This window comes from Procambarus clarkii, chromosome 91, assembly GCF_040958095.1.
Source record: "Procambarus clarkii isolate CNS0578487 chromosome 91, FALCON_Pclarkii_2.0, whole genome shotgun sequence".
In the NCBI taxonomy this organism is placed as follows: Eukaryota; Metazoa; Arthropoda; class Malacostraca; order Decapoda; family Cambaridae; genus Procambarus; species Procambarus clarkii.
This window is the reverse complement of record NC_091240.1, coordinates 11,273,406-11,298,357: the sequence shown is the minus strand read 5'-3', so window position 1 is coordinate 11,298,357 and position 24,952 is coordinate 11,273,406. Positions and strand designations below refer to the sequence as shown.

At 38.0% G+C, this 24,952-nt stretch overlaps 2 protein-coding genes across 7 annotated transcripts in view; both read right to left on the bottom strand.

The window, feature by feature from the left end:
* Positions 1-336: 336 nt before the first annotated feature.
* Mic26-27 (MICOS subunit 26/27) lies at positions 337-17,776 on the bottom strand. Of its 2 annotated transcripts, none has more exons than XM_069318763.1 (7): positions 17,646-17,776; positions 16,795-16,958; positions 15,366-15,511; positions 12,669-12,815; positions 9,608-9,712; positions 6,058-9,395; positions 337-1,287 (listed from the first exon to the last, which is right to left on the bottom strand). In XM_069318763.1, exons 1-7 carry the CDS (start codon positions 17,658-17,660, stop codon positions 1,159-1,161), a joined length of 4,044 nt encoding a protein of 1,347 aa, XP_069174864.1. In that variant the 5' UTR covers positions 17,661-17,776; the 3' UTR covers positions 337-1,158. The 2 variants fall into 2 exon arrangements, with proteins under 2 accessions (XP_069174864.1, XP_069174865.1); XM_069318764.1 differs by lacking the exon at positions 17,646-17,776 and adding an exon at positions 17,163-17,453.
* Positions 17,777-22,355: 4,579 nt separating this feature from the next.
* LOC123774008 (modifier of mdg4) overlaps positions 22,356-24,952 on the bottom strand; it is a 96,428-nt gene continuing 93,831 nt past the window's right edge. For all 5 annotated transcript variants that reach the window (XM_069318758.1, XM_069318759.1, XM_045768066.2 and 2 more), the window contains exon 10: positions 22,356-24,415. In XM_069318758.1, coding sequence (XP_069174859.1) covers positions 24,305-24,415 — 111 coding nt within the window. In that variant the 3' untranslated portion in view covers positions 22,356-24,304. The remainder of the gene's footprint in view (positions 24,416-24,952) is intronic.

The following is a 24,952-nucleotide window of genomic DNA, read 5'->3' as shown; positions in this document are numbered from 1 at the left end:
ATGTGACAATAACAAAACTCACAACACTCACATGTTTCTGCTCCATTATTAGTAAACTTGTCATATTTGTCATGGTATTAGTTCTGGAACCGGTTAAGTTATCCTGAATCATGTATTGTGTACAGGTAATTTTTTATTGCAAGCACCACAAGAAGGTAGCAGGAATACTTGCTTCCCTCGCCATCATTAATCAGTGCCTTCATATACTAACTCAAGAGCAAAATTCTAATAACTGCAGCAGTCCATAACACTAGATTATAATGTTTTTACAATACTGAATGACTATTAACACTCATTACCTTCACTTAAATATATTAAGGGATTAAATAAACAAAATTGTATTTGTGGTTGATACAGGTGTATAAAAACTGAAATATACAACCAGTACTCATTATTAATAGAAATATGTACATAATAACTAACAAGCCTTCGATTCATGAGAACAATTATGCAGCAATGCATGTATAGAGAATATAATATTCCGGTAAATAATATTCAGATCGTCATTTACCACTGACTATTCTGTCTAGTTTACAGCTTTCCATAAAGCCTAGTAAATAATTTACAATATTCATGCAAATCCCATGATTACTGTATTTTAAATTTGAATTCTCATTTCTTTTTATGATAATTTATGGATTAGAACAAAATCATAATTTACAACACTTTATATTCAAATACTGTACTGTATTTTACCTTGTTCTTTTAAATAGATATTGTCAAAGGCTTGGAAAATCAATACTATACAGTACTATTATTTATTATTCTTTAAAATCCATTAATAAATTATATCCTTGGTAAAAAGAATCAATAACTGAATACATAAAAAAGGTGCCAAATTTATATTTTTTATAACAATGATCTTACAAAATTAGAAAATGTTTTAAATTAATTATCCAAGCAGTTACTATTTTTGTTTAATAAAGAATTTTTTTTTGACAAACTCATCTATACATACAAAATTCAATATACCATATACTATACTTGGAACGACATTAGCAAGTCTTCAGACACATCTTTACATTTCAGCAAATGTCTGAGAAGTATATACACTTCCAAGCTTTTGCATTATAGTCAAGTACATTTTCAAACTTAACTAGATTTCTACTGAGATTTATGAAGAGTTGCATTAGTAGGTGTATCACTTTCATTGTGGCACTAACTCCTTGTGGTGTACATGTCCGAGTCCTCGGGATTACTCTGGCCGTAATCTATCTCCGGTTTTGGCAGTGGTGGTGCCAGCTGTACGACGATATCCTTTCCTTCCTGCTTCACCGAGTCTCCAGTCTTAGAGCATGAGAAATAATAATTGTAAGAATTAAGATAATTATACATAAAATATGCTATCATACATTAAAACATGCAGCTAATAAAAATATTTTTCTTGCAAGACTTTTATGAGTACATATTCAAAAATATTAATGTTTCCATCTCCTATTTAGAAACTTTAACACATATATATTTGCAGTTAATGCATGTCAAATAAATCATGGGGACAACATATATATAAAGCACAATTAATAACTGGTTAGTAAAAAAAAAAAAAGAAAAAAAAAGTGCTGAATGTAATGAAAAAACATTTTCTGGGTGAGACATGGAAGCTCGCCGAAGCTAACCGGTCTGAAATGAATGTATTAGACCCTGGCATCAGTCTAAGCAAATGGAATTCTAGGCCTACCAGAGACCACGAGCGAGAACCTGGCCCCCTCAGAGAGGCACGAGGAGCAATGGCCTATAGAAACCCTGTGTGGTTGGAAGCATTCTATGTCTGCCATTGACTGGGTCAGGCACCCAGAAAGGTAAGCGTCCCAAAACAAACCCCTATTATGGTTAAGAAATTGCTACTGAAAGCCAAACTAGTGCACAGAACTCCCCAAACGAAAACGAGCACATCGTCACCGTGTCGTTGTCTGTGCAGCTTCCCCCTTCCCAGGAGGGGGAAGGGGGGAGCCCCAAACCCTTGCACCAGCTATCCACAACCCAGTTCTGAGGCTGGATGACAAAAACACATGAAAAACCGCCAACCAGAGGGAGGGAGGGTTGCCCGGGAGTCTCTGGGTCTCACCCAGAAAATGGTGTTTCATTACATTCAACGCTGGCTTTCTGGGGGACAAGCCCCTACTACTCCCCGGAGCTACTTACCCAAAGACAAAAAACCTATTAACAAACCTATATTTAAACCAATACACATGAGAGGAAACCTATAACCTATACTATATACTGTACTATACATGTTAAACAAAACCATCAACCAGGCCCCTGCGCCCGAGGTATGAACTGCACCACCCGCCCTCCGGGTGGCACGGTTCGTACACCAGTCGGATGTACACATATCGTACACACACCAGCAAGGCGTATGTAACGAAGACGAGGCACGTCAAGACAGGAAGGACAGACGAAGGGAATACAAAACAAGGCAAAACTAGATTAAAAAGAAAACAAGTAGTATGGAAGAGGACCAACGAGTCCGAGAAAAGACGAGAGGGAAGCCTCACCAGACGTCAACAGACATTCCCATAATATCGTTAGTATCGAAGAGTGTCTCAAACCTCCAAGAAACTTGAGAAGCAAGCACAAAGGCACAGAGGCACCCATGGGCCCAAAGATACCCCTGAACAAGGAACATGCAGGGAACCTGATACGAAGGGAACAGAAATGTGACATAACCGCGAAAAAGCGAGGAAAAAGGGTGAAAGCACCCCCAGGAACGACGGAACCGACGTACCCGAAAGGACACAGAACCGAACCTAGGGAGGGGGGTAGACCTGAAAACAACATGAACGCAGAGGGGGAAGGAATAACCCCCTCTGAGGAACTGCCAGCCCAGCTCCGAGGGTACAACAAACCCGAAGCGGGCCGAAATGGGGCTAAGGCCCCCAGGCAACCCCTCCCCAAGCAGGACACGGGGCCAAGCCATCCCCCCAAAGCCCCGGTCTCACAAGAAAAAGCCGGGGCAGCCGTAAAACACTAAGGAAGGGAGACCACTGGTCAGACCCTTACAGCACGGCTAGAGGAACAGGCTCGAAGACCTGCACCGCCACCCCGGAAGAGGAAAACCCCCTGAGATCGCCCCAGTCTCAACCCAACTAGACACTGCCTTAACTCCGAAACTGGCCGACAGTTCAGAGCTGAAAGCAAGGGAAAACCGAGGGAGAAGAACCAGGAGGAGCAGACGGAACCAGAGCCGAAGCAACTCCTACCCCCAAAGAACTCCAACAACCAAAACGGGGCAGTCTCGGGGCATCCGGGGCTGCAATGAACCAAGTGCGTAGCAGCAACCTAAACCGAGCATGCAACGTGTCTGCTGCCTGCACCCACATAACAGTATCAGAGGCCTGGATGAACTGGAGTACGAACAGACAACAAACGTCGCATGACTCCGGGTCAAGGAATCCCCGACCCAACAGGCAGCATGGTGGAGGCAGAACTGGCGAGTGTCACGACTGAGACAAGGAGACAGAGCAACCTTCAACCTCGCAAAACACGAGGGGGAACTCAGGGGTCACATCCATCAGATCACGTAGCTCCCGCAGGGTTTCCCAGGGCCCTTAGCCTTGATGTCACGCTAAGGGAAGCCCTGGCAGGGTACTACGAACCGGCGCCCAAATCTACCAAACAAATCTCTAAAAGCTGAACCCCTGGGACATGTCCACTCACAGGGGCCTAGCGGGAGATGCCACCAAACCAAAATAACACACAGAACCTGACCAGCGAAGGGAAGAGAGAGAGGGACCCTCCCTCCAGGCAGAAAAACAAAAAAGAAAAACCCCCGCAAGAGGACAACATACCCAGGCGGAACAGAGCAGGCCGCTATAATGTTAGAAGACTAGCTGTGCAGTGCCCTCCGCCCCTACCAGTGACGACAACTACCCCCTACCCAGGGACACACCAGGGCAAGAAAACCCAAGCAGACCCCAAGGGCGGCCAAGTACCAAGCAGTAAAAGGCACGACGGAGGCAGACCCCAAGGTGACTTGTGGAAGGTGGCCCCAAGCTCCAAGGGAAGTACTTACTGGGCACCTAGGAAAGGTAGCCCTAGGTGCATGCAGTCCGAGTACTTCAGAATATTACTCCTGGCTCACACACCCCCTGGAGAGAGAGACCATGCCACCAGACACAGGACTGAGAAAGAATTCTGGAGCCAGAGGCATGTGACTACACCAGACACCCATCAGCCAAGAACTGCCAGTTAGATCGCCACCGTGGAGGGTCTGGGGCTCCCCCTTCCTCCTCCCAGGGAGGGAGGGTTGCGCAGACGGCGGCACGGTGACATGATGGTCATGCTAGTTAGCTAATTTTGTTTGGGGTGTTTTGTCCACTCGTTCAGCTTTCGGTAGCAATATTTTACCAGAATAGGGGTTTGTTTTGGGTTGCCTGCCTTTCTGGGTGTCTATCCAGGTCAATGGCAGACAGAATGCTCCCAACCACACGGGGGTTTCAATAGGCCATTACTCCTCGTGCCTCTCTGAGGGGGCCAGGTTCTGGCTCGTGGTCCCCTGTAGGCAAGAACTTCATGCACTTTGACTGATGCCAGAAAGTTATACATATCCATTCAGCCTGGATAACTCCGGGGAGCCAAAAGAAGAGAATCATGTTTTCTCCCCCCGCAGAAAACATGATTTAAACTGAGTGCATTCAATACGTTTTTTGAAATAACCCAAATTATCTTAACACTTTAGTGCGCGCGGCACTAGCTGGAAAAAAAAGCGGGTTGTGCGCGCGGCGTTCTGGGCGCTCAAGCGTAAACACAAAAAAGCGTATAATCTTTTCACGCTCCTAACATCAATTCTCGAGCTACGTTTTTCATTTTGGTATCAATGCGTTGGCAATAAAATTCTCTACAAGATCATATGCATAAAATGTCACCAAAGCATTTGCTATCCCACCACGAAGTAAATAAACACGAAGATGACTCGCCGTGACACCCAAACAGGAAGTAAATGTTCATACTCTTTCGTTTGTTGCCAGCCTCACGGTCATCCTACAGCGCTTATTTTGATATCACTGAACTCGCAATAAAATTCCCCACCCAGACATATGCCTATCAATGTCTAATTATGTTCCGCACGAGTGTGGGAACTGGGCGAAGCGTTAGCCGTGATTTCAGCAGCGACGACACTGTTGTGATGCAGCGCTTTGAAAGTTTATACTTATTTCACTTTCCTGAAAATATTTCTTGAGCTACGTATTTAATTTTTATAGCAATGTGTTCGCAATAGAAAGTTCTATAAGAACATGGGTAGAATTGGCCAATAGAGCATCAAATAAATTTGCGGCGAATAAAATCTTACGCGAATCTTACGCGTGTTTGTACCCGTGAGCGTAAAAAGTTTTTACTTTGCTCATGTTTTTTCAAGTTTATACTTGATTCACACCGTTTTTTTTGTTTGTATAGTGTTCGGAATAAAATTCTCTACACAGACATATGCATATAAATGTAGAATCATGATCGCGGCCAACACAAGAGTGTGTGAAGTGGGCGATTACCCTCGGTGTGTCACCAACTCAATAGTCTCTCCTCTAAGTTACAATACATTGCCGTTTTCTCAAATAGGCACTGTGCCTATTAGAGAAAACCAAAATTTATTGGCAAACATATTCATACAAACCCCAAGTCGATCGAGTAGTAAATACCCAATATAAAACACGGTCCGTAAATTTACGTCGTGATCCGACAAGCGGTTAAGCAAAACGCCCGTAATTCCAAGTGGAAAATCCAGGAAAGTGATATACAGTACAGTGTACAGTACTGTATATTACATACCAAAATATATGAAAATTAACTTTTGCAGTCTGTAAATAACATTAAAAGTTGTGCTGTACTGTAAATAGTGTGTACTGTAGAGATAAGTACAGGTAATCTACTGTACAAGTTTGTCGTTATAACATGTGCCTAAGGTTACTGAAAACTTGTTATTCCCATGTGTGAAGTAAGGAAAGGGAGCATCTTCCTTATTACAAAGGAACACGCACGAGAGCAACCTGAAGCCATGTATATGTGAACAACCGCTGCACTATGTGTTAACAGGCACCGGGACAAAAAGAACTAGGACTTTACCCTGGAGAAGCCTTGCCATACTGGGACAGCTGCGTCACTCCTCTCTTGGCCACTCTCAACTGCAGTCCCTGAATCGCCACCACTGCTTGGCTTGGTTTTCACCACAAAAATGTTATCACTATCAACAAAGGTCATTTCAGGTTTTGATTGTTCAGCAACTTCATTTGGTTGATTGACAGTGTCTTTTTGAGATAAGTTTTCTGTATTTTTGTCATCAACTGACACTAATTCAGCTAATCTATCGACAAGACTCTTGTCCTTCACTTCTAACAAAGGCTCTTCAGTTTCACTTGGAACTGAAACAGAACTCTCTGAACTTAATTTTGGGACCTCAACTAATGATGGGACTGCAGAATCTGAAATTGGTGTCCCCTCGATATCTTCTTTACTGGAGACCATTACAAAATTGGATTGTATCAGTGATTCTTCCTCTGATACATCTACATGTGTCACCACAGCAGCTACTGCAGCTGCTGACTGTGTGTCAGCCACCACAGCAACTTTACAAGACCTATCTGCAGTATCTTCATTAATACTGTAGATTTCTAATATATTTGTATCATTTGGCTGGTTAGCTGAAGATGGTGGTTCTGCTATCACACTTGACTCAGCACTAGTGTTTCCAGCTTCTCTTATTGCATCCATGGATAGCTTCTCAATATTTTCTCTCTCTTCACCTCCAGGTACTTTCAGAGTTTCAGAGAGAACATTGTCCTCTTTTCCTTTAGTGAGAAAGTCAGACAGCTTATCAAACACACCTTTCTTTTCCTCTTTAAATGTAGGTGTACCAATATCCAACTCTATAACTTTCTCATTAACCTGTTCCTCACTTTCAGTGCGACATAAATCTGAGTCTAGTTCTTTTACCCTCATGACAGATTTGGTTATTGCCTCTTCTTTACCATTGGAGAATGGGCTTGTCAGTTCATCAATAAGACCTTTTCCATCTGCAACAACTGTAGTGCTTGTGCTTGGCTTGTTTATTTTGTCAATTTTGCTTGATTCTGTATCATGCTTAATTATTATATTTTTTAATTCCTCTTCCACAGGCTCAACTCTTTCTCCCACAGACTTTCCACCACCAGCTATCTTGACTTTATGTTCATCATCTTTAGAAAAAAGATTAACAAATTTATCAAACAAACTATCCTTCACTGCTGGTTCTATTATAGAGTCTTTAGGTACTTCCAATACTTCTGTGGGGGATACATATGGCAACTTTTCTTCAGGTTCTTCTTGAGTGCTCACTTCTTTTTGCAGTTCATTTGGTATTTCAGTAGTATCCTCAGAGCTTGGCATCTTCAAGTCTACTGCAGGTAATTCTAGAGATTCATCTTTTATTCCATCAGATGAGGACGACTCATTTCCTGTGACATACTCAATAATATTCTCAATTAGTTCTTCCCTTTTTTCCTCACTCTGCATAAGTTCAACAGCCTGGTTTTCAATTTCTATAGCTTCTTTCCTTATTACTTCAGCAACATCCTCTACAGTTTCTGCAACAGTAGTTACAGCCTCAACCACTGTCTCTATTTGTTCAGATACTTCTTCGACAACCTTTGCTTTGAATGCCAACGACTCTGATATCCCTGGAATTTTCTGAGCCTCTTCTGAAGCTTCTTGAATGGCATCTAAAACTGTCACAATTTGTTTATCAACATCTTCAACTATATCCATCACCTTGACCACACCAGAGACAGCTTCCTGTACATCTCTTGCCGTTTCTTTAACAGCCTCAGAAATGGTTTCCATTGCATCATCTGCAACATCTTCTGCAACATCCTTTGCAATACCCTCAATAACTGGCTGAAGCACTTCACCAATGCTATTTGGTTTTGCTTCATCTTCAGAAAACTTGGTCACAGCAGATGCAGAAATTGTTTTACTTTCATTAACTTTCATTTTAGCTTCACCTTGAAGATATTCCTCTGGAGTTTCTTTTGTAACAGCTGCCTCACTTTCAGTAGTCATACCAGAACCAGTAGATCGTCCCTTGATGTTTCTGGCAAAAGGTTCTTCCACTTTTTCAACAATTGAAATATCTTTATCTTCTTTAGAGAAAAAACTAATAATTTTATAAAATGGTTTAATTTTCTCAAGTGATCCCAACTTGTTATTAATAACTGGTTCCTTCTGTGCTACAAGAAGCTGATCTGCTTTACTGTCATCCTTTTCCTCAGAATCTGAACTTGACTTAGGCTCTTCTGATGATTTTGGAGCAAGTCCCTTCAGTTCAGTATCCAAGTATGAAGTGTCCTTGATTTCAGTCTCGGAATTTTGTATCTGCCCCTTTTTGTCAGTGATAGCAAATTCCAAAAGATCTGCTGGTTCTTCAGATATAATCTCACCACTGATTTTTTGCAGTTCTTTTTTATTTTTTATACTACTATCAGGTAACTTTATAGAGGTTTCTTTAACTTCATCTGATGAGGGTGACTCTGTGCCTATCACAAAGTCGACAACTTTTTCAAATATTTCTTCTCTCTTTTTCTTGCTCTGTATTACTTCAGAAGCTTGGCTTTCAATGTCTTCTGTCTCTCTTTTAACTTCTTTAGCAACTTCTTCTACACTTTCTGCTATACTTGTGACATTGTCAACCACTTTTCCTGCCTCCTCAACTATCTCCGTCACTAACTCTATCTTCTCTATGATTGGCTCGGGTACTCCTGGAGTATAATGGGCTGCTTTGGTAGCAGCTTCAGATACATTTTTAGCAACATTAAGAACTGACTCCACTTTGCTACCAAGCTCCTCTACCACTTCAGCTGTTGCAGCTATTTTTGAAGCATCGTTTTCAACTTCATGTGCTGCTTCTATAACAACTCCTGCAGTCTTTTCTTCTACAAAATCTGCAACCTTCTCTGCGACAATATGTACAATATCCTCCACTTGGCCAGTACTAGACCTCTCATTCTCAATATTTGCAACGTTTTCTGGATGATGAACTTCTTCGCTTATAACTTCAGCTGTCGACTCCGTAACCATTCTGTTAGTTCCTTCAACACTTCCAAACCCTTCTGGCACTGATGGCTTAGCAGGTACCACTAAATCAGTTGGGGATCTGGAACCTGTGCTGGATTTGTCTATTAGTCTAAAGCCCCACAGTGTTATATCACTTGCTTGCTGTGCTAGTGTATCAAAAGGAGTAGAGAGCGTCTTGTGGGACATTACCTGTGGCATCACGCTCCTTACCTCAGCACCTTCTGCACCTGTGGTTGATGCAGGTGTTGCTGGAGGAACCTCTTCCTCTGTTGGTTCTGGGGTGACATCTTGAATAGTATGTGCAAGAGGTACTTTCTTTGGTTCAGCTTGAGTCAAAATTTTTGATTGAGGTTTCACTAGAATGAAAATGCAATGACTGGTTTGCAATCTGATTATCATTATATAATAAATTAATGAAAAAGGATAAGTAAATACATATATAAGATTCAGACTGCATTTTTCTCATGGCATCCCTAATGTAAAATAATGACAAGCTAGATGTTAATGTTAAAACTCACTTTAATTAAAAAAAAAAATGATCAATACATAAGAGTCAAAAGAGCATTACCTCCAACAACAAAGTTGTAGCCAATAGCAGCATAATCCTTAGCATTCCCGTACATGTTTTGTGAGATCTGGTAGGCTTGACGAGGATAGCAAAGAGAGGCAGCAGCTGTTAAAAGAAAAACATTGGCATGAACCACACAGGTGTGTATGTGTATTTGGGTGTAAGGTGATCATACAATTACAATTGCAAACAAATTAGAGAATGTTTATTGAGGAATATCTTTATGTATTCCTCTAATGCCACTTCTTTATATCATACAATATTTAATCATATTTCACTGATCTTTGACAATAAATTTCATCTACATTGAAGACACTTTCCCACTTACAACCACAATGTAAAGTTCCAAATCTCCTACAGACATTCCTAATCATACATAAACTCCTACATGTTTTGGTGCTAGCATCCCTCTCCTTGCTTCCAGCCACCCACTCTTTATTCTCACGCGTGCTCTCTCAGATACTGATACTGTCCCTCAAAGCCCTCTGCTGTTAATGGATCATCTTGACATCTTGTTGTGGTCCTGCAACTCGAAGGGGGCAGCATTACCCTTGCTGGGATGCAACTTATTTGAAAAAACCCAGCGTTGAATGTAATGAAACCCCATTTTCTGGGCGAGACCCGGAGGCTTCCCTGAGCTTACTAGGCTGATATGCTAATGTCAGACTTTGGCATCAGTCATGTGTATGGAGTTCTGTGGGCCTACTGGGGACTGATGACTGATGCCAAAGTCTGACATTAGCATATCAGCCTAGTAAGCTCTAGGGAGCCGAAGGGGCTCACCAAGAAAAGCCTTGTTGCATCTTTTTCACTTTATTTTTAATAATAATTTTAATTGATTAAAATTATTATTATCTTAAAAAATCTTTGTCTTTCTGACTTCCTAGTTCTGTCCATATTCAGTTTGTTTTATTCTCACACTTAAATTAATATAAGCTTTAAATTACAGTTTGTTAATACGTACTATATTCAAATAATTATAGAAATGTATACAGTGGTACCTTCGTTTACGATTTTAATCCGTTCCAAGAGACGGATCGTACACCAAAAAATAATCCAAAACGAATTTTCCCATAAGAAATAATGTAAATTGAATTAATCCATTCCACAAACCCAAAAATATTATCTTGAAATATATTTTATACAGAATATTATTCATATTTTTTAATATACTTTACCTTTATTGAGGACTCTTGTTGGTGTATGGAAGACAGTGAGAAGGGGGGAAGAGGAGACGTGTTCAGAAGGGAAGCCCCCCCTTCCAGTATAACATCAGGCAGTGATGACAATTCTGGGGTACTCTCTCCTATGTTTTTGCAGGCATACCACTAGGACCTGGTTGTGGCTCACTGCTTGCTTGTCTCACTAAAAATCTGTCTAAAGACACTGGTTTTCCCTACATTTTAACACTTGTCTGGAGTGAGACATCACATTCATTCACTATGAATGATCTCTATTTTTCCTCTATCGTCATCCTCAACTATTTTCTTACGATGAACTTTACCAATAACTTTCTTGGGACCCCTGGCATGATATATAATAAGAACTTTTATGTTAACACTTTCGCACCCCGGGCATGCGCGCCGCCAACTTAGAGGTCACGCCCCCGGCATACGGGCGATCGTGTGGGCGAGCGCGTGGCAAAACCGCAATATGTATACTCGTTTTAGTTTTCTCATCTTAATTCTTGTGCTACATCGTTTGTTTTGGTATCATTGTGTTCGCAATAGAATTCCCTACAGGTATATATGCATATAATGTCCAAAAGCCCGGCGTGACTCCCCGCAGCAAAGCATAAAGTCGGCAAAAGTTACCCGTGAGCGCACAAAATCCTTGAAATGTGTATACTCGTTTCAGTTTTCTCACCTTAATTCTCGTGCTACGTTGTTCATTTTAATATCATTGTGTTCGCAATTAAATTACCTGCAGGTGTATATGCACAATAAATAAAATGTTAAATATTTAAAAATTTTGACCAAAAACGTATTTATAATCTTTCAAGTGTTCTGATATCAAGTTTCGTGTTACATCTTTCATTTTGGTATTAAATTGTATGCACTCTATAGGTGCTCATTTTGAAACTATCCCGAAGTCGATCAGATAGTAAATGAATTTTATACAAATATTTTGTTGTCGGTCGCACATCATGTCCGATGGTTGTACTCGAGAGAAAAAAATCGAACGCAAGTTGCGTTCGAGGAGTGCTATAGTGTTTAAAAAAACAGAAAAACAATGAAAGTCTTTACAAAAAATTCAAGCATGATCATCACTAGACGGGAGACACTGGAAACCAAGTGCCTTGCCCGCACCCAGCAGCACCACACGCTCACTCGACCCATACAATTCAAATTTAACTATGCATTTAATGTACTGTATACCAAAAAAATTGTAAACTAGGGCAGTCGTAAACCAAGGTCTCACTGTATTACAAAACGAATGACAAAAAAATTGTATCAATAATTTTGAAGATGCATAATCTTTCAAAAAACTTGTTCACACCATATTTCAATGGTGGAGGGAATCAGTTGTTCTTCACACCTGATATGTCTGTTTACTTAGAGCAAGAATATATCCTAGTCAGGAAAGCTATGTGGGATGCAGCTTGAGAGAGGTCAGTTGCTGACCTAGGAAGAGCTCAATAAGCCACTACACTTCCTGTCCAAACAGTGGGAAACAGAATGCCAATGATACTGATGGAGGACTGAGGATTAAGTTGGTATTAAAGTAATTGAAAAAAAAATACCATTGTACTAAAATAGAACATAACAAAATTCCAAGTGCTTCAAAGAGATGAGACAAAAGAGATCAGAACTGCAAAGTGCAAGCTTGAGAGAGAGCTGCAAAAGAAGGTCTATAACCGATGTACAAGGAGTGGAAAATGAAGTCATCAACATAAAAATAGTTACTAGTAAATGTGCTAAGGAAAATAATGCAAAAAGAGAGTTGGTGACTGAACACCATTGAGCTGAATACCACACTTGATAGAGAAAGAATAATTGCTATTGTATATCTGCATCAAATATCAAAATTACTAGTTTAAACCAAATAGTTTATAACTTACAAACAATACCAGTAGAAGTGTAGAGCACTTTCTTAAAAAATCCTCCTTTCTTGCGTGCTCCAATGACGAGGCCAGCCAAACCTCCCACAGTGATGGCACCAGCACGAGGCAAGATATTTTCTTCATCTGTTATGTAGTCCACAGTTGCTAATGAAAAAAATAAAAAAATATATACAACATCCTAATTCTGCAACCTAATAGTACTGAATTTTTTCACCAACCTTATATGCTTTTTATTTTGATATATATATATATATTAGTTTATTAAACAAGTTCCAAACAGTGCTGCTTCTGCCCTTTTCAGACTAAAAATGTGCACCAAGGATAAATGAACTCCACATTTTAATTATTAATACATATGTGTTTTAATTCAGAAATGTTAAAACCACATTCCTTGTCAACAAAATAAGAAAGTGCCATTCATTTACCCTTGGTGTACACATTTAGTCTCAAGAGTGACAAACTCCACTACTGTACTGTATTTTCCCTCAAAGAACTAAACAAATAATTTACTAACCAGAGCACATGTATATACAGTGTATAACATTAAGATTTTAAACTTTTACTCATTGATAATAATTCAACTTTATTTTTGCTAGGGGGGGGGTTATCCCTGATATGAATATACCTGTATTAAGCTTATAATAAACATTATCTAACAACTTGAGCTTAAGATGTGCTAAATTAAAGTTGCCTTTAAAAATAACTGCATGAGAGCAACAGGTTAACTGAGCAGACATGAAAACAGATAATACCTGCTTGTGCAATATCCTAAGCCGAGTTACCGAGTCTAATTATTATACAGAGCATAAATGCTGGGTGACTACTTATTGCCACAAACATGAGATGACAAAGTTCTTATTATCTTATTAAACAGTGCCATTAATTAACAAGGGAATGACAACTCCAAATCATTTACACTCTTATATGAACATGCAATGTTTATAAAATACACCATTCAAAATGACATTGAAACACAAAGATATCACACAAACGTGATACACATCAATGAGAGAATTAACTGGAGCTCCAGTTGATTTTCTTATTACAGTACATTGAAATGCAGTAAAATGACTAATACATATACCACTAAAACCAATAACATGGGAGAAGCCAAGTGTTAATGACAGTAAAAGTCCTCCTTTTTTATTTCCCCTCTGATGATAATGTATTCAGGATTAACTAGTTTTTAATGAAAGCCATTTTGAGGGGCCAAAGTACGAGAAACACAACATTATGTAAAGAGCAGCTCTTTTCATTACTGTCTTTATCATTCCTAATCATGTACACTAGTACTGTACATTTCATAATATCCACTGCTAAGCCAATTTTTCAAAGTCCATTCAGAATTAAGGGATTTAATTTGACAAACCTCCAGAATACCGTAGATCTTTCATCAGGTCCACTGAAGCTATGAAATCACACAAAATAATAAGGCAAACATTAGCAAGACTGAACAATGTGACAGGAAAATGTTGTTTATTATGAGTTTAATTCGTAATAAAACATGACACTGTATAAAATTAAAAATTAGTTAGATGACGATTCCCAACCAAACTAAACCAGCAAATACCACACTACTCTGTTTTTACTACTCTGTTTACTACTCTGTTTCAAAATCTGCCTACATCTTATTATTTTGATGAATATTTATTCATTATTGCAATAATTGCCATTACAGTATAAGTAATATAAAATATCATGTGTAAATACTGTAACTGTAAATGAACAAAAAATAAATAGATTAACATACAAAGAACTATTTAACTGGGTATTAAAATACAGAGAGAAAATATTAACACAGTGTCTAGCATAGCATTCGTAATCCTCAGGAACAAGTCCACTCAAGTGTAGAGGTGTGAATGAATGTGTTTCCTTCCCCCATATACAGATAAATGGGAACAGGTACTATATGCAACAAAACCACTTGTTGTTCTACTTAATGACTTGGTACACTTCATCTAGTATTGTCCATATACTGTACTGCATTAATTTTTATCTCAGATTAAAGAAAAGGGTAGAATAAATACATTAGAGAATAATCAAACAGCTTGGATATTATAGTCTTGTGCAGTATAAATAAATGTGTACCAGTATAATATGATAAAATTTTGGTATGTAAGCTTACCGGCTGACTGGCTGTGAGCTAGGTTAGGCTGTACACCACCACCAACACTTCTCCCTTAATTTGCTTTACATTTGGCATCACATCATGATTTCTCTTTGACTTACTGTTTATAGACCCTGCCTTACACTGAATATACAGTACAATATTATGAGCAAACATATCAAAGTGATGTTCTGTAATTATAATGAGAAATCCTAATCCATCACGTATCCATGTTAGGCTTCACCAATCTCAAAAATAAAACAAGAATGTCAAAACATTTTTCTTCTGGTACATTAATTTCCTCTCGGGTCATAGCTCTATGTGGCTGGCCAGGAAAATAGACCTCTTAGGTTGGAGGTAGCCACATCATAGTACAAATATACCCGAAATATTACATATTTACACTTTTGCATGAAAACGAGCCAGTTGAATAACCTGAAAACTTAGGACGTGAATGCCATGTTGAGCACTACAAATCTGGAAATAATAAACTACAGTGAAATAAATTTAAGTATGGTATACAAGTTGCAGAAAATGAGGAGTTAAGTTATTAAGCAAGCACAAACACCCCAAATAAAATTTTATACCCATTGTATGTGCTTTGCTGGTCTCGTAGATTTCGACTGCTCGCTCTCGGACAGAACGTGTGGCTCCCAATACCCCCTCTATTTCTTTTCTCACCACACCAACATTTTCTTCCAAGAATGTTCTCTCCTTCCCGTGATATTCAAAGCTGAAATTAAATAAACATTTATAGCAAGATATTGTTATCTGCAAAAATTTAAATGTGCTTATTTGTAAAGAAATTAGGAGAGTCCACTTCCTACCAAACTAGGCACTGTTCAATTTCTAACTACAGTAATCTGTCAGGATTTAATTTAAGAACATATGAATAAAGGAAAGTGCAGAAGACCTATTGGTCTATATACTCCTTGGGTCACAACTGTGGGACCTGGGTCACAACTGTGGGACCTGGGTCACAACTGTGGGACCTGGGTCACAACTGTGGGACCTGGGTCACAACTGTGGGACCTGGGTCACAACTGTGGGACCTGGGTCACAACTGTGGGACCTGGGTCACAACTGTGGGACCTGGGTCACAACTGTGGGACCTGGGTCACAACTGTGGGACCTGGGTCACAACTGTGGGACCTGGGTCACAACTGTGGGACCTGGGTCACAACTATGGGACCTGGGTCACAACTGTGGGACCTGGGTTCCATCATTAGGTATGACAGAAACAGGCGCATTTCCTTTCACATGATGCCGGTTCACCTAACACTAAAATAGGTACCCAGGAGTTAGGCAACTGTTGTGGGTTGGATTTTTGGGGAAGGTCACCAGGTGGTCTAGGGTGGCAGTCACCAGCCTTTCAGAGCTCATGGATCACCAAATTCATAATCTTAATCCTGCAGTCCACCAAACAAGAAATGATAGTTATTAAAAAGTCAAACTATTTGATGCCATTAAATATAACAGTTAATGAAAATACACAGTTACATACAATACACAAATAAAATTGTCTCGTTAACCACCGGTTGGCAACTATTGGTCTAGGGGACCTCGACGAGTCTAGGTACCGGCTCCTTGTCCCCGACAATGGGAACTACATAAGTGAGACGGTACACACACAAACCGGACCTGCCCTAGATGAACCAACAAGCTGACAACATTTTACTCTATTCCTATGTTCCTAATTAATCAAAATTTAAATTATAATGACATTTTGATTTAGTGACAATTCAGTTATAGTGAATAATTATGTGTCTTATCCATATTCAAATCAGAGAATAATGAAGATTTCCTTGTATTTTTATACTGTAACAATCATTTTTTGTTTACACTGATAAAGAATAATATGAATCACTTAACTGCCCGAAACGCATTGCGTAATAGTGGCTTTAGGCATTGTATGTACTAGCTCTATCTATATATCAATCCATTAATGTAACATCACTTGTATGTATATACCTTACCTGAATAAACATCTGAATCTGAATCTGAATCTGAACTTACTCAAGCACTTCCTCCGGGTCCTCGTAAATTGGTAGGTCTGAGGGCCGCACCATACGAGATGTGGGCGGCGAAACATCTTTCTCTCCAGAATCGGCACACACGGCTGGTGTAAGAATGGGTATGGCGGCAGCTGTGGCCACAGGGATACCCCATTTCCGCACAAGCTGACGAGGGTTAAAAAATATTGTACTCGTCTTTCACAAAGAGAGCACAGTACATATATATGAAGGCTACAGTTTAAAACACCCAGTAAATATTATCAACGAAAATTTGCCAGGTACCTATTTATTGCTATATTAATATTTTATTTATTTATATGCAAGAAGGTACATTGGGTCTGTGAGAGTACATAACATTGGTGTTCTTACATTCTTGCAAAGACACTAACACGTATAGCATTTCGGGCATTAGGTATAGGGAAATGTGCTCAACCATAACTGTCCAGCCTGGGATCCCGGGATTGTGAGTCGAGAACGAAGCCAACTGTACTAGGGGCCCCATTACATTTGGGTTTGTTAGGTTACTTCCAGGAGCCGTGATGTCAGGGGGCGCTAACCACACCACAACAATCTCTCCATACACCACTACACTTCACCATTACCACCACTAATTTTTAAGAATGAGTTTCTATAATGAATTCAGTGAGAATAATGAGAACCAAATTCCCATCAGCTGACCCAAACATCCAGCCGGCCGGGTCCCAAGTCTCTTAATCACAGTGGTCAATGTCCACTGTCTAAGGGTTATAACTCCCCCTCCAGGTCTAATGGGCTCCCCGAGCACCGTGGCACCCATCAAGGTGCCACACACACACAGTGGTGACCCTGGCACAGTGAAGGACAACATCTCACCCGGAGCGCAGCCATCACCTCAACTGATACAAGACACTCCGTACACGGTCCAAAGAATTACCCAAATCGGCCCAAATCGGCCCAAAACTACACAAATCGTCCTAGCATTACGTAAGTAATGAAGAAATATGGTATATTTACTTACTATAATGTTGGTGCTACACGTAGAACATGATCAAACCTATTTTTACTCTGAAATAATCTAATTTCATAACGAAATGAGACGTAATTATGTGAGAGGTGACGCCATAGGAAGTCGACGATGCATAAGCAACAGGGCTCCATTAAGGAACATATAATCTCTTCCCACAACCAAACCATCGCCAGAGAAATCCTAGTAAACAACACAGAAATCATCGATAGATACAGCGATAGCAGGCGGCTTGACGTTTGCGAGGCACTACACATCAAGAAGTCAACACCAGCAATCAACAGCCAATTATTGCACAACTATATTCTACCCACCTCAAGACTCTGCTCCAATATAGAAGCATCAAGAAATATGGACCAATAGGCTTTCTACAAACACTTCTATTCAATACCCATTGTTTCGTGTTCTGTCTTGTGTTGATGAAATTAATACCCTATTAATACTCTTGTTCTGTCTTGTGTTGATGAAATTAATACCCTATTAATGCCACCTCACCCCATCCACCTTACTCAAATGTAGATATAAAATCGGAGATGCGTAAGTTCTATTCAGTTGTGTATTTGTAAACTAAAGTCTTTGAAAATGTAATAAGTTTTACGAAACGCACTCGTGTCGTGTCAGACTTGAAATAAAAATGAATTTTGGAGAATTGATTTTTGATTTACCTCCAACAGTGAAAAGAAATGTACGAAAGATTGAAAAAATTCGTGTTAGAATTATTAATCTTACTTTTTCGGTCATATTTAATAATATATGTCTACAGGAAAGACTGCTACCAAAATATACTAATATATATAAATATATATAAATAAATAAAAATGGGGGGGACCTCGATGTAAGCTTAACATGTACTATATGTATATACTGGCTATCTGTCCCCTGACACAATGATTTAAATTACATTAATTTAAGAATGAATTTTGTGGTACCAAATGGTGCATTCCAAACTGTTATTTAAGCAAGTCTGGCAGAACTTGTGGTTGAGATATCTTTAGTTCATCATGGTTCAGTAGGCAGTGTGCCTGGTGAGTCCAGGGACATAAGTTCTTTCTCACCACATTGCCTCAATTTTTCTCAGAAGAGTCATGTTACCATGATTTCATTGTGCTTTCCTTTGCAAGTTTAATGGCTGCGTTTTGATATGGCACTTCCACTGTATAACATTGAAGAGTTATTTATTCTAATACTGTATATCTTATGCAGGTGAAGCTACTGCCATGTTTGTACTGCCTCTACCTTCCTTGCCTTACATCTCAAATAAGGCTTTTTGTATAAAATACCAAGGTTTGAACTAAGCTACCTTGTATTCTTTGCTTCGTTGAAGGAAAAAAACATTTCTTCGCACAATTGATTTTTAATTATGGTATTATTTTCGGTATTTAATTGAGCATCTTTTTGCCATAATTAAATCATTAAAGTGATTAAATGTGTGGTCTGACTAAGACACACACAGTCAACAGTTTCTGACATTAATAATCAAAATTTATTGCAATGAAGCCCAACATACTGTTAGCTTAATTACTTGCAGATCGACATAGTTTCCATGTACTGTACCAGATATTGCAACAAATGTAGTCACAATTTAGAAATCCTTCTCGTCTTAGCAAGTGGTTTTCCAAACACTTTGTAGTTGTGTGTGTACCTGCATGTTTAACACTCTAGTCGAAGAGCATTTCTTTATTTTACATTTGAGACGATGGTTTTCTGCATTTTCCTATGTACGTAAAGTTTGACCGGATAAACATTTATTGATAAATTGGAAAACATTTAACGGTAGGCATCAAAGCTGATATTAAGACCAAGAAGTGCAAAATGTAGTCAGAAACCCATTTAGAAGAACTTAATTAATTCAGTCTTAAAAGGAACATTTAAAATCCAATAATTAATCCTGATAAAGAACAAATACTATTACTGTGCAGTAATAAGTTAAAATAAAATTATAGGACAATTTTATAAGTAAAAAAAATTTATTACTATTAAATTTTTATTTTCAAAACTTGGGTTACATGAAAACAAAATTATATGTATTATATATATATAATTTATTAACTACATTAGATCAAAAATTCAGTCCCTCAACAAATGTCAAGTTTTCACGTCCACGTGTTGTAACCGAATAGTGCAACAGTTCACAGTTCTCTGATAAAACAATAAATCTTTTAGACATTTAACTTTACACTCGTGTAGCAGATTTAACCCAGTTCACAGATAACCTTAAACAAAGTTTACAGAATAATAGTTATTTGTTGCCATCATTTTTAACTTGCAATGCAAAAAATTTACCCACAAAAATTACAATATTGTACTTGTAATAAATCAAACAAAAATGCATTCCTGTAACCAGTTGACCCCCAACATTCCTGTAACCAGTTAACCCCCAACATTCCTGTAACCAGTTGACCCCAACATTCATGTAACCAGTTGATCCCCAACATTCATGTAACCAGTTGATCCCCAACATTCATGTAACCAGTTAACCCCCAACATTCCTGTAACCAGTTAACCCCCAACATTCCTGTGACCAGCTAACTTCAACATTTTTTAAACCAAAATCTGAATACATTATACAACAATCTAATAATTTAGTTGTCACCTGAGGCACTTTTTTAAAGCCTTCTTATACTACAATTATAATGCTCTGTAGATACAAGCTTACATGTTATGTAAGGCAGCAGTGCACAGGTAATGTCTTTTGTTATAAGACTGGCCATCAAGTACTTGGTACTCAATGCCATTACCAACATTCTGACATTTAATGTAAGATCTATATAACAAAACCTTTTGACTAGTAGAGTGCATCTTAATACGTATAGAAAAATGTGAACATTAGCTCAAGTTTTTTATTGTACTTATGCTCCTTCAAATCTTGATGGATTATTTCAGTAGAAATGGAAACTGTCCTACAAAGCTGAATGATCAAGAATAAATCTAAACAATCTGAAAATTAACATTTTAATTTTCATCTTCCAATTCAAATAGACAGTGAAGTACTATATTACAAGGAGTCCACCATATAACAAGGCCAAATCCACTGACCACAAGAACAGGAGCCTTACTTAATAGTTACATTAATTAAAGTAGGATAAATGTTTTTGTAGCTTTATGAGATGAATTACTAATTTGAGATTAACTAAAAATAAAATGCCAAAAAGTTAGTAAAAATTATCCATGCCATTGTGTATGCATCCGATGCTATTGGCATTAATTCTTCAAAAAGATAAATTTCTGTGATAATCTGTGAGAACTGCAGCTGAAAATTTTTCTCTCATCACACATGAAAATGTAAATAATGTACCAAAAACTTAGTAATTCATATCACTAAACAAATATTCTGCATACTGTACTACCAAGATCAGTGGCCTTCAATTATTACTAAAATATAAATTGAATAAATTAAGTTAAATGTAACAATATATTTAGCCTATGGCTTAAGTTAATAATAATTGTCACAGAGTATATAAAGCAGGTGCACAGAAGAGCAGGGTATACCTGGTGCAACTATCCTGGACCAGGCGTCATCAAGCAGTTATGCACGCACTTATCAACCTCTACATCTTTTCTCAATTTTTGGCAGCTTTGTTTACATGTACAGTATTACACAGTTTGTAAGATCCCAAGCACCAGTAGGTTGTTTATAACAATAACATTTGACTCAAGTTTCAATGCTCGTAAATTGTTTCATAGATGTAAAGCCACCAAAGATTGAAAAAAGATGTCCAGTGTCAGAAGTAGATGTGTAAATATTTGTTGAATCGTGTTTTATGGGGTGTCCAGCCCGTCTGAGCTCAAACAAAATTTTCCCCACACAGTATTCACACTGATAAATTATCATTTATATCTCTATCTCTTTAAAAAAGTTTTATATTATATATATATATATATATATATATATAACTGAAAACTCACACCCCAGAAGTGACTCAAACCCATACTCCCAGAAGCAACGCATCTGGTATGTACAAGACGCCTTAATCCACTTGACCATCACGACCGGACATAATGAGGTGATAGCCGAGGCTATTTGAACCACCCCACCGCCGGCACTCGGATAGTTATCTTGGGCATAGCATTTTACCAAATCACCTCATTCTTTGGGGCAACACGTGAGGAACACAAATGCGAACAAGCCTGAATGGTCCCCAGGACATATGCAACTGAAAACTCACACCCCAGAAGTGACTCGAACCCATACTCCCAGAAGCAACGCATCTGGTATGTACAAGACGCCTTAATCCACTTGACCATCACGACCGGACATAATGAGGTGATTTGGTAAAATGCTATGCCCAAGATAACTATCCGAGTGCCGGCGGTGGGGTGGTTCAAATAGCCTCGGCTATCACCTCATTATGTCCGGTCGTGATGGTCAAGTGGATTAAGGCGTCTTGTACATACCAGATGCGTTGCTTCTGGGAGTATGGGTTCGAGTCACTTCTGGGGTGTGAGTTTTCAGTTGCATATGTCCTGGGGACCATTCAGGCTTGTTCGCATATATATATATATATATATATATATATATATATATATATATATATATATATATATATATATATATATATATATATATATATTTTTTTTTTAAGATATGTACTATATTTCTTAATGGTTCTAGTTACTGAAGAATAATTAGCTCATACAATCAAGTATACAAATTTGTAATCAAGCTCTTTCTGCTTTAAAACAACAGATGTTCTACAAAGAATATTAGCAGTACAATATTATGCAACATTTCTGATATACTCTGTATAATAATGATATATGTATACATGGATTTCTCGGGACTTAGCTTCATAAAATTAAGGGAATTGTGGAAAATGCCTACACAAAATGTGCTTTAAAGTACTGTGCAGAGATGAACTACTGTACGAGGAGAAATGTCACTATGAAATACCGCAGCTAAATGTTATTCAGAGAAAATATAAGTACAGTACAGTAATGAAGCATCATCTTTCTTTGCCTAAATAACAAAGTCTTGCTGAAATTTGAAGATTTTCTTCCTGATATAGGTATTGAATTACTGAATATTAAAAAACCCAGACAGGGAGAAGAAGAGTGAAGAAACATGAAGGCTCAAAATCTGTGAGCTCTGCACGCACATGATAAAGGAAAACGAGAGAGAACAATTTCATCCCAAAGAGTCTCCAACTTTTACTTATAAATAAAATTTTGGTATATGTTAGTCATTATTATATGGGCCTTCACAAGTTAAATGTTGATAATAAAAGCACTGGCCTTTAATATCAAAAACAATTATGAAAGTAAATGTGTTGTGGGCATTGAGGTGTAGGCAAGCACAACCATGAGTGAAGTTGTAGTGTTGAAGCGAGCAAATGGCGAGTGTTATTACTATGTCCAGTTTCTTATCCTGCAAAAATCTCAACCATCAACTTCTTATTTTCCCTTACTGCATACCCTATACTGGGCCTATAATGACTAAGTACTTTACTATCACTTTTAGTAATCATAGGGAAAACAACTTTATTATGAATAATTATATATGGAAATAAAAAAAAATTACAGCATTAAGCTGAATACAGTTTGTATTAATAATATATATACCAAATGTTTATATAATAATTATATCAAACAAATGATTAACTCAATCAAATATACATAACAGTTTACAGTCACAGTAGACATTTTTAACTTAAAATTAAATAAGTTTATTATTATATTTATTACATGGCTTAGAATTGTTTGGCTTTGCAATTAACCAATTTTTATTTTCTTTAAATCCAATTTATATTTGTACTAAATATATCACACTTAACTGACAGCTTAACGGTCTCTGAAAACTAATGTTTTGTCCTGCAACTATACATGAATATACTTCTCACATACTCCCTTAACTTACACTTGCATACATCTCTCACATCACTTATTTTTCTAGGCTTCAATTCACCTTTACTAAATTGCAACTCACAACTGCATCTCTCAAATTTCACCTTTACCAAGCTGCTCACCCAAATGCTAACATCTACTGTACTTGCATCAAACTTAGTCATCTTACCATTTATTGCACCACAAAGCTATCATAAATATAAGTTCTGTTATTTAACACTGAATGATAACACCAAAACAAGAAAACAGCTTGCACATGGATAATTAACATTTGTTTCTAGATCAATGTTAGATCTATGTTTTTAATGTTTGGAAAAATAACTCCTATCAATACAAAATATGAATTACCTCTTAGGTTAAGACTAATGCCATCTTCAGGTTTTGAGAGGAAGAATCTAAACAATACTGTTGTCCGATACTTTTATACAAAACGTGTATTTGTACTCTGTCATATACTATGCCTTTCAAAGTACGTAAACATTATCAAGTATAACGAACGAAAATTACAACCGCTTCAACATTGTGACGCTCCATCTGCAGAAAAATACTAATATGACAGCCAACTCATAACATGGTTCTACTAATGAGATGTGAAGTCACATTATGGTCTGGCAATATGGTGGGCACTGGTTTATGACATGCACTTGAACAAAAATGAAAGGCCAGTTTAAGTTGACTCAGGAATCATTGGAGAGCGAGATGGCAAACACTGGAAATGTCTACCATCAGTACTAACAAGAAGAGAACCTTTACCTCGCCAGGTTTTCTCATTAGCTCCCTGAAGAAGAGACAATGTCATTTAAACTGATAATTATTTCTTATTAACATAATATATGTGTAAAATGAATACAGTATTACAAACCACAAAGTATTTTCAGTAAATTATAAAAAGTTGATTAAAAGATAATAGACCTAAAATACAAGTAGCAATAGGCGTAGTATTGAGCGGGCACTTATATTACACACACATCTCAACTTTGCTTACCTTCAAATATACTGCTGCAACTTCTCTAAACAAATGTCTTGTACAAAATTTACCTTGCACATTTAATCCCTTTACTGTGCAATGAATCACTTAAGTAAAAATTAACCTACTGTAGTTCCTTTTGGAATTCATAAGTGCAAGTGCAAGAGAAAAATGCTTCTTGACCAAGTGTCCAACCTAATGATCTACTCACCTGTAGCACTGATAAACCTGCTAGCTAACTGGTTGATGTCAACAACCTAATGATCTACTCACCTGTAGCACTGATAAACCTGCTAGCTAACTGGTTGATGTCAACTGAACTGGAGTTTCAAGATACAAAGTATTCTA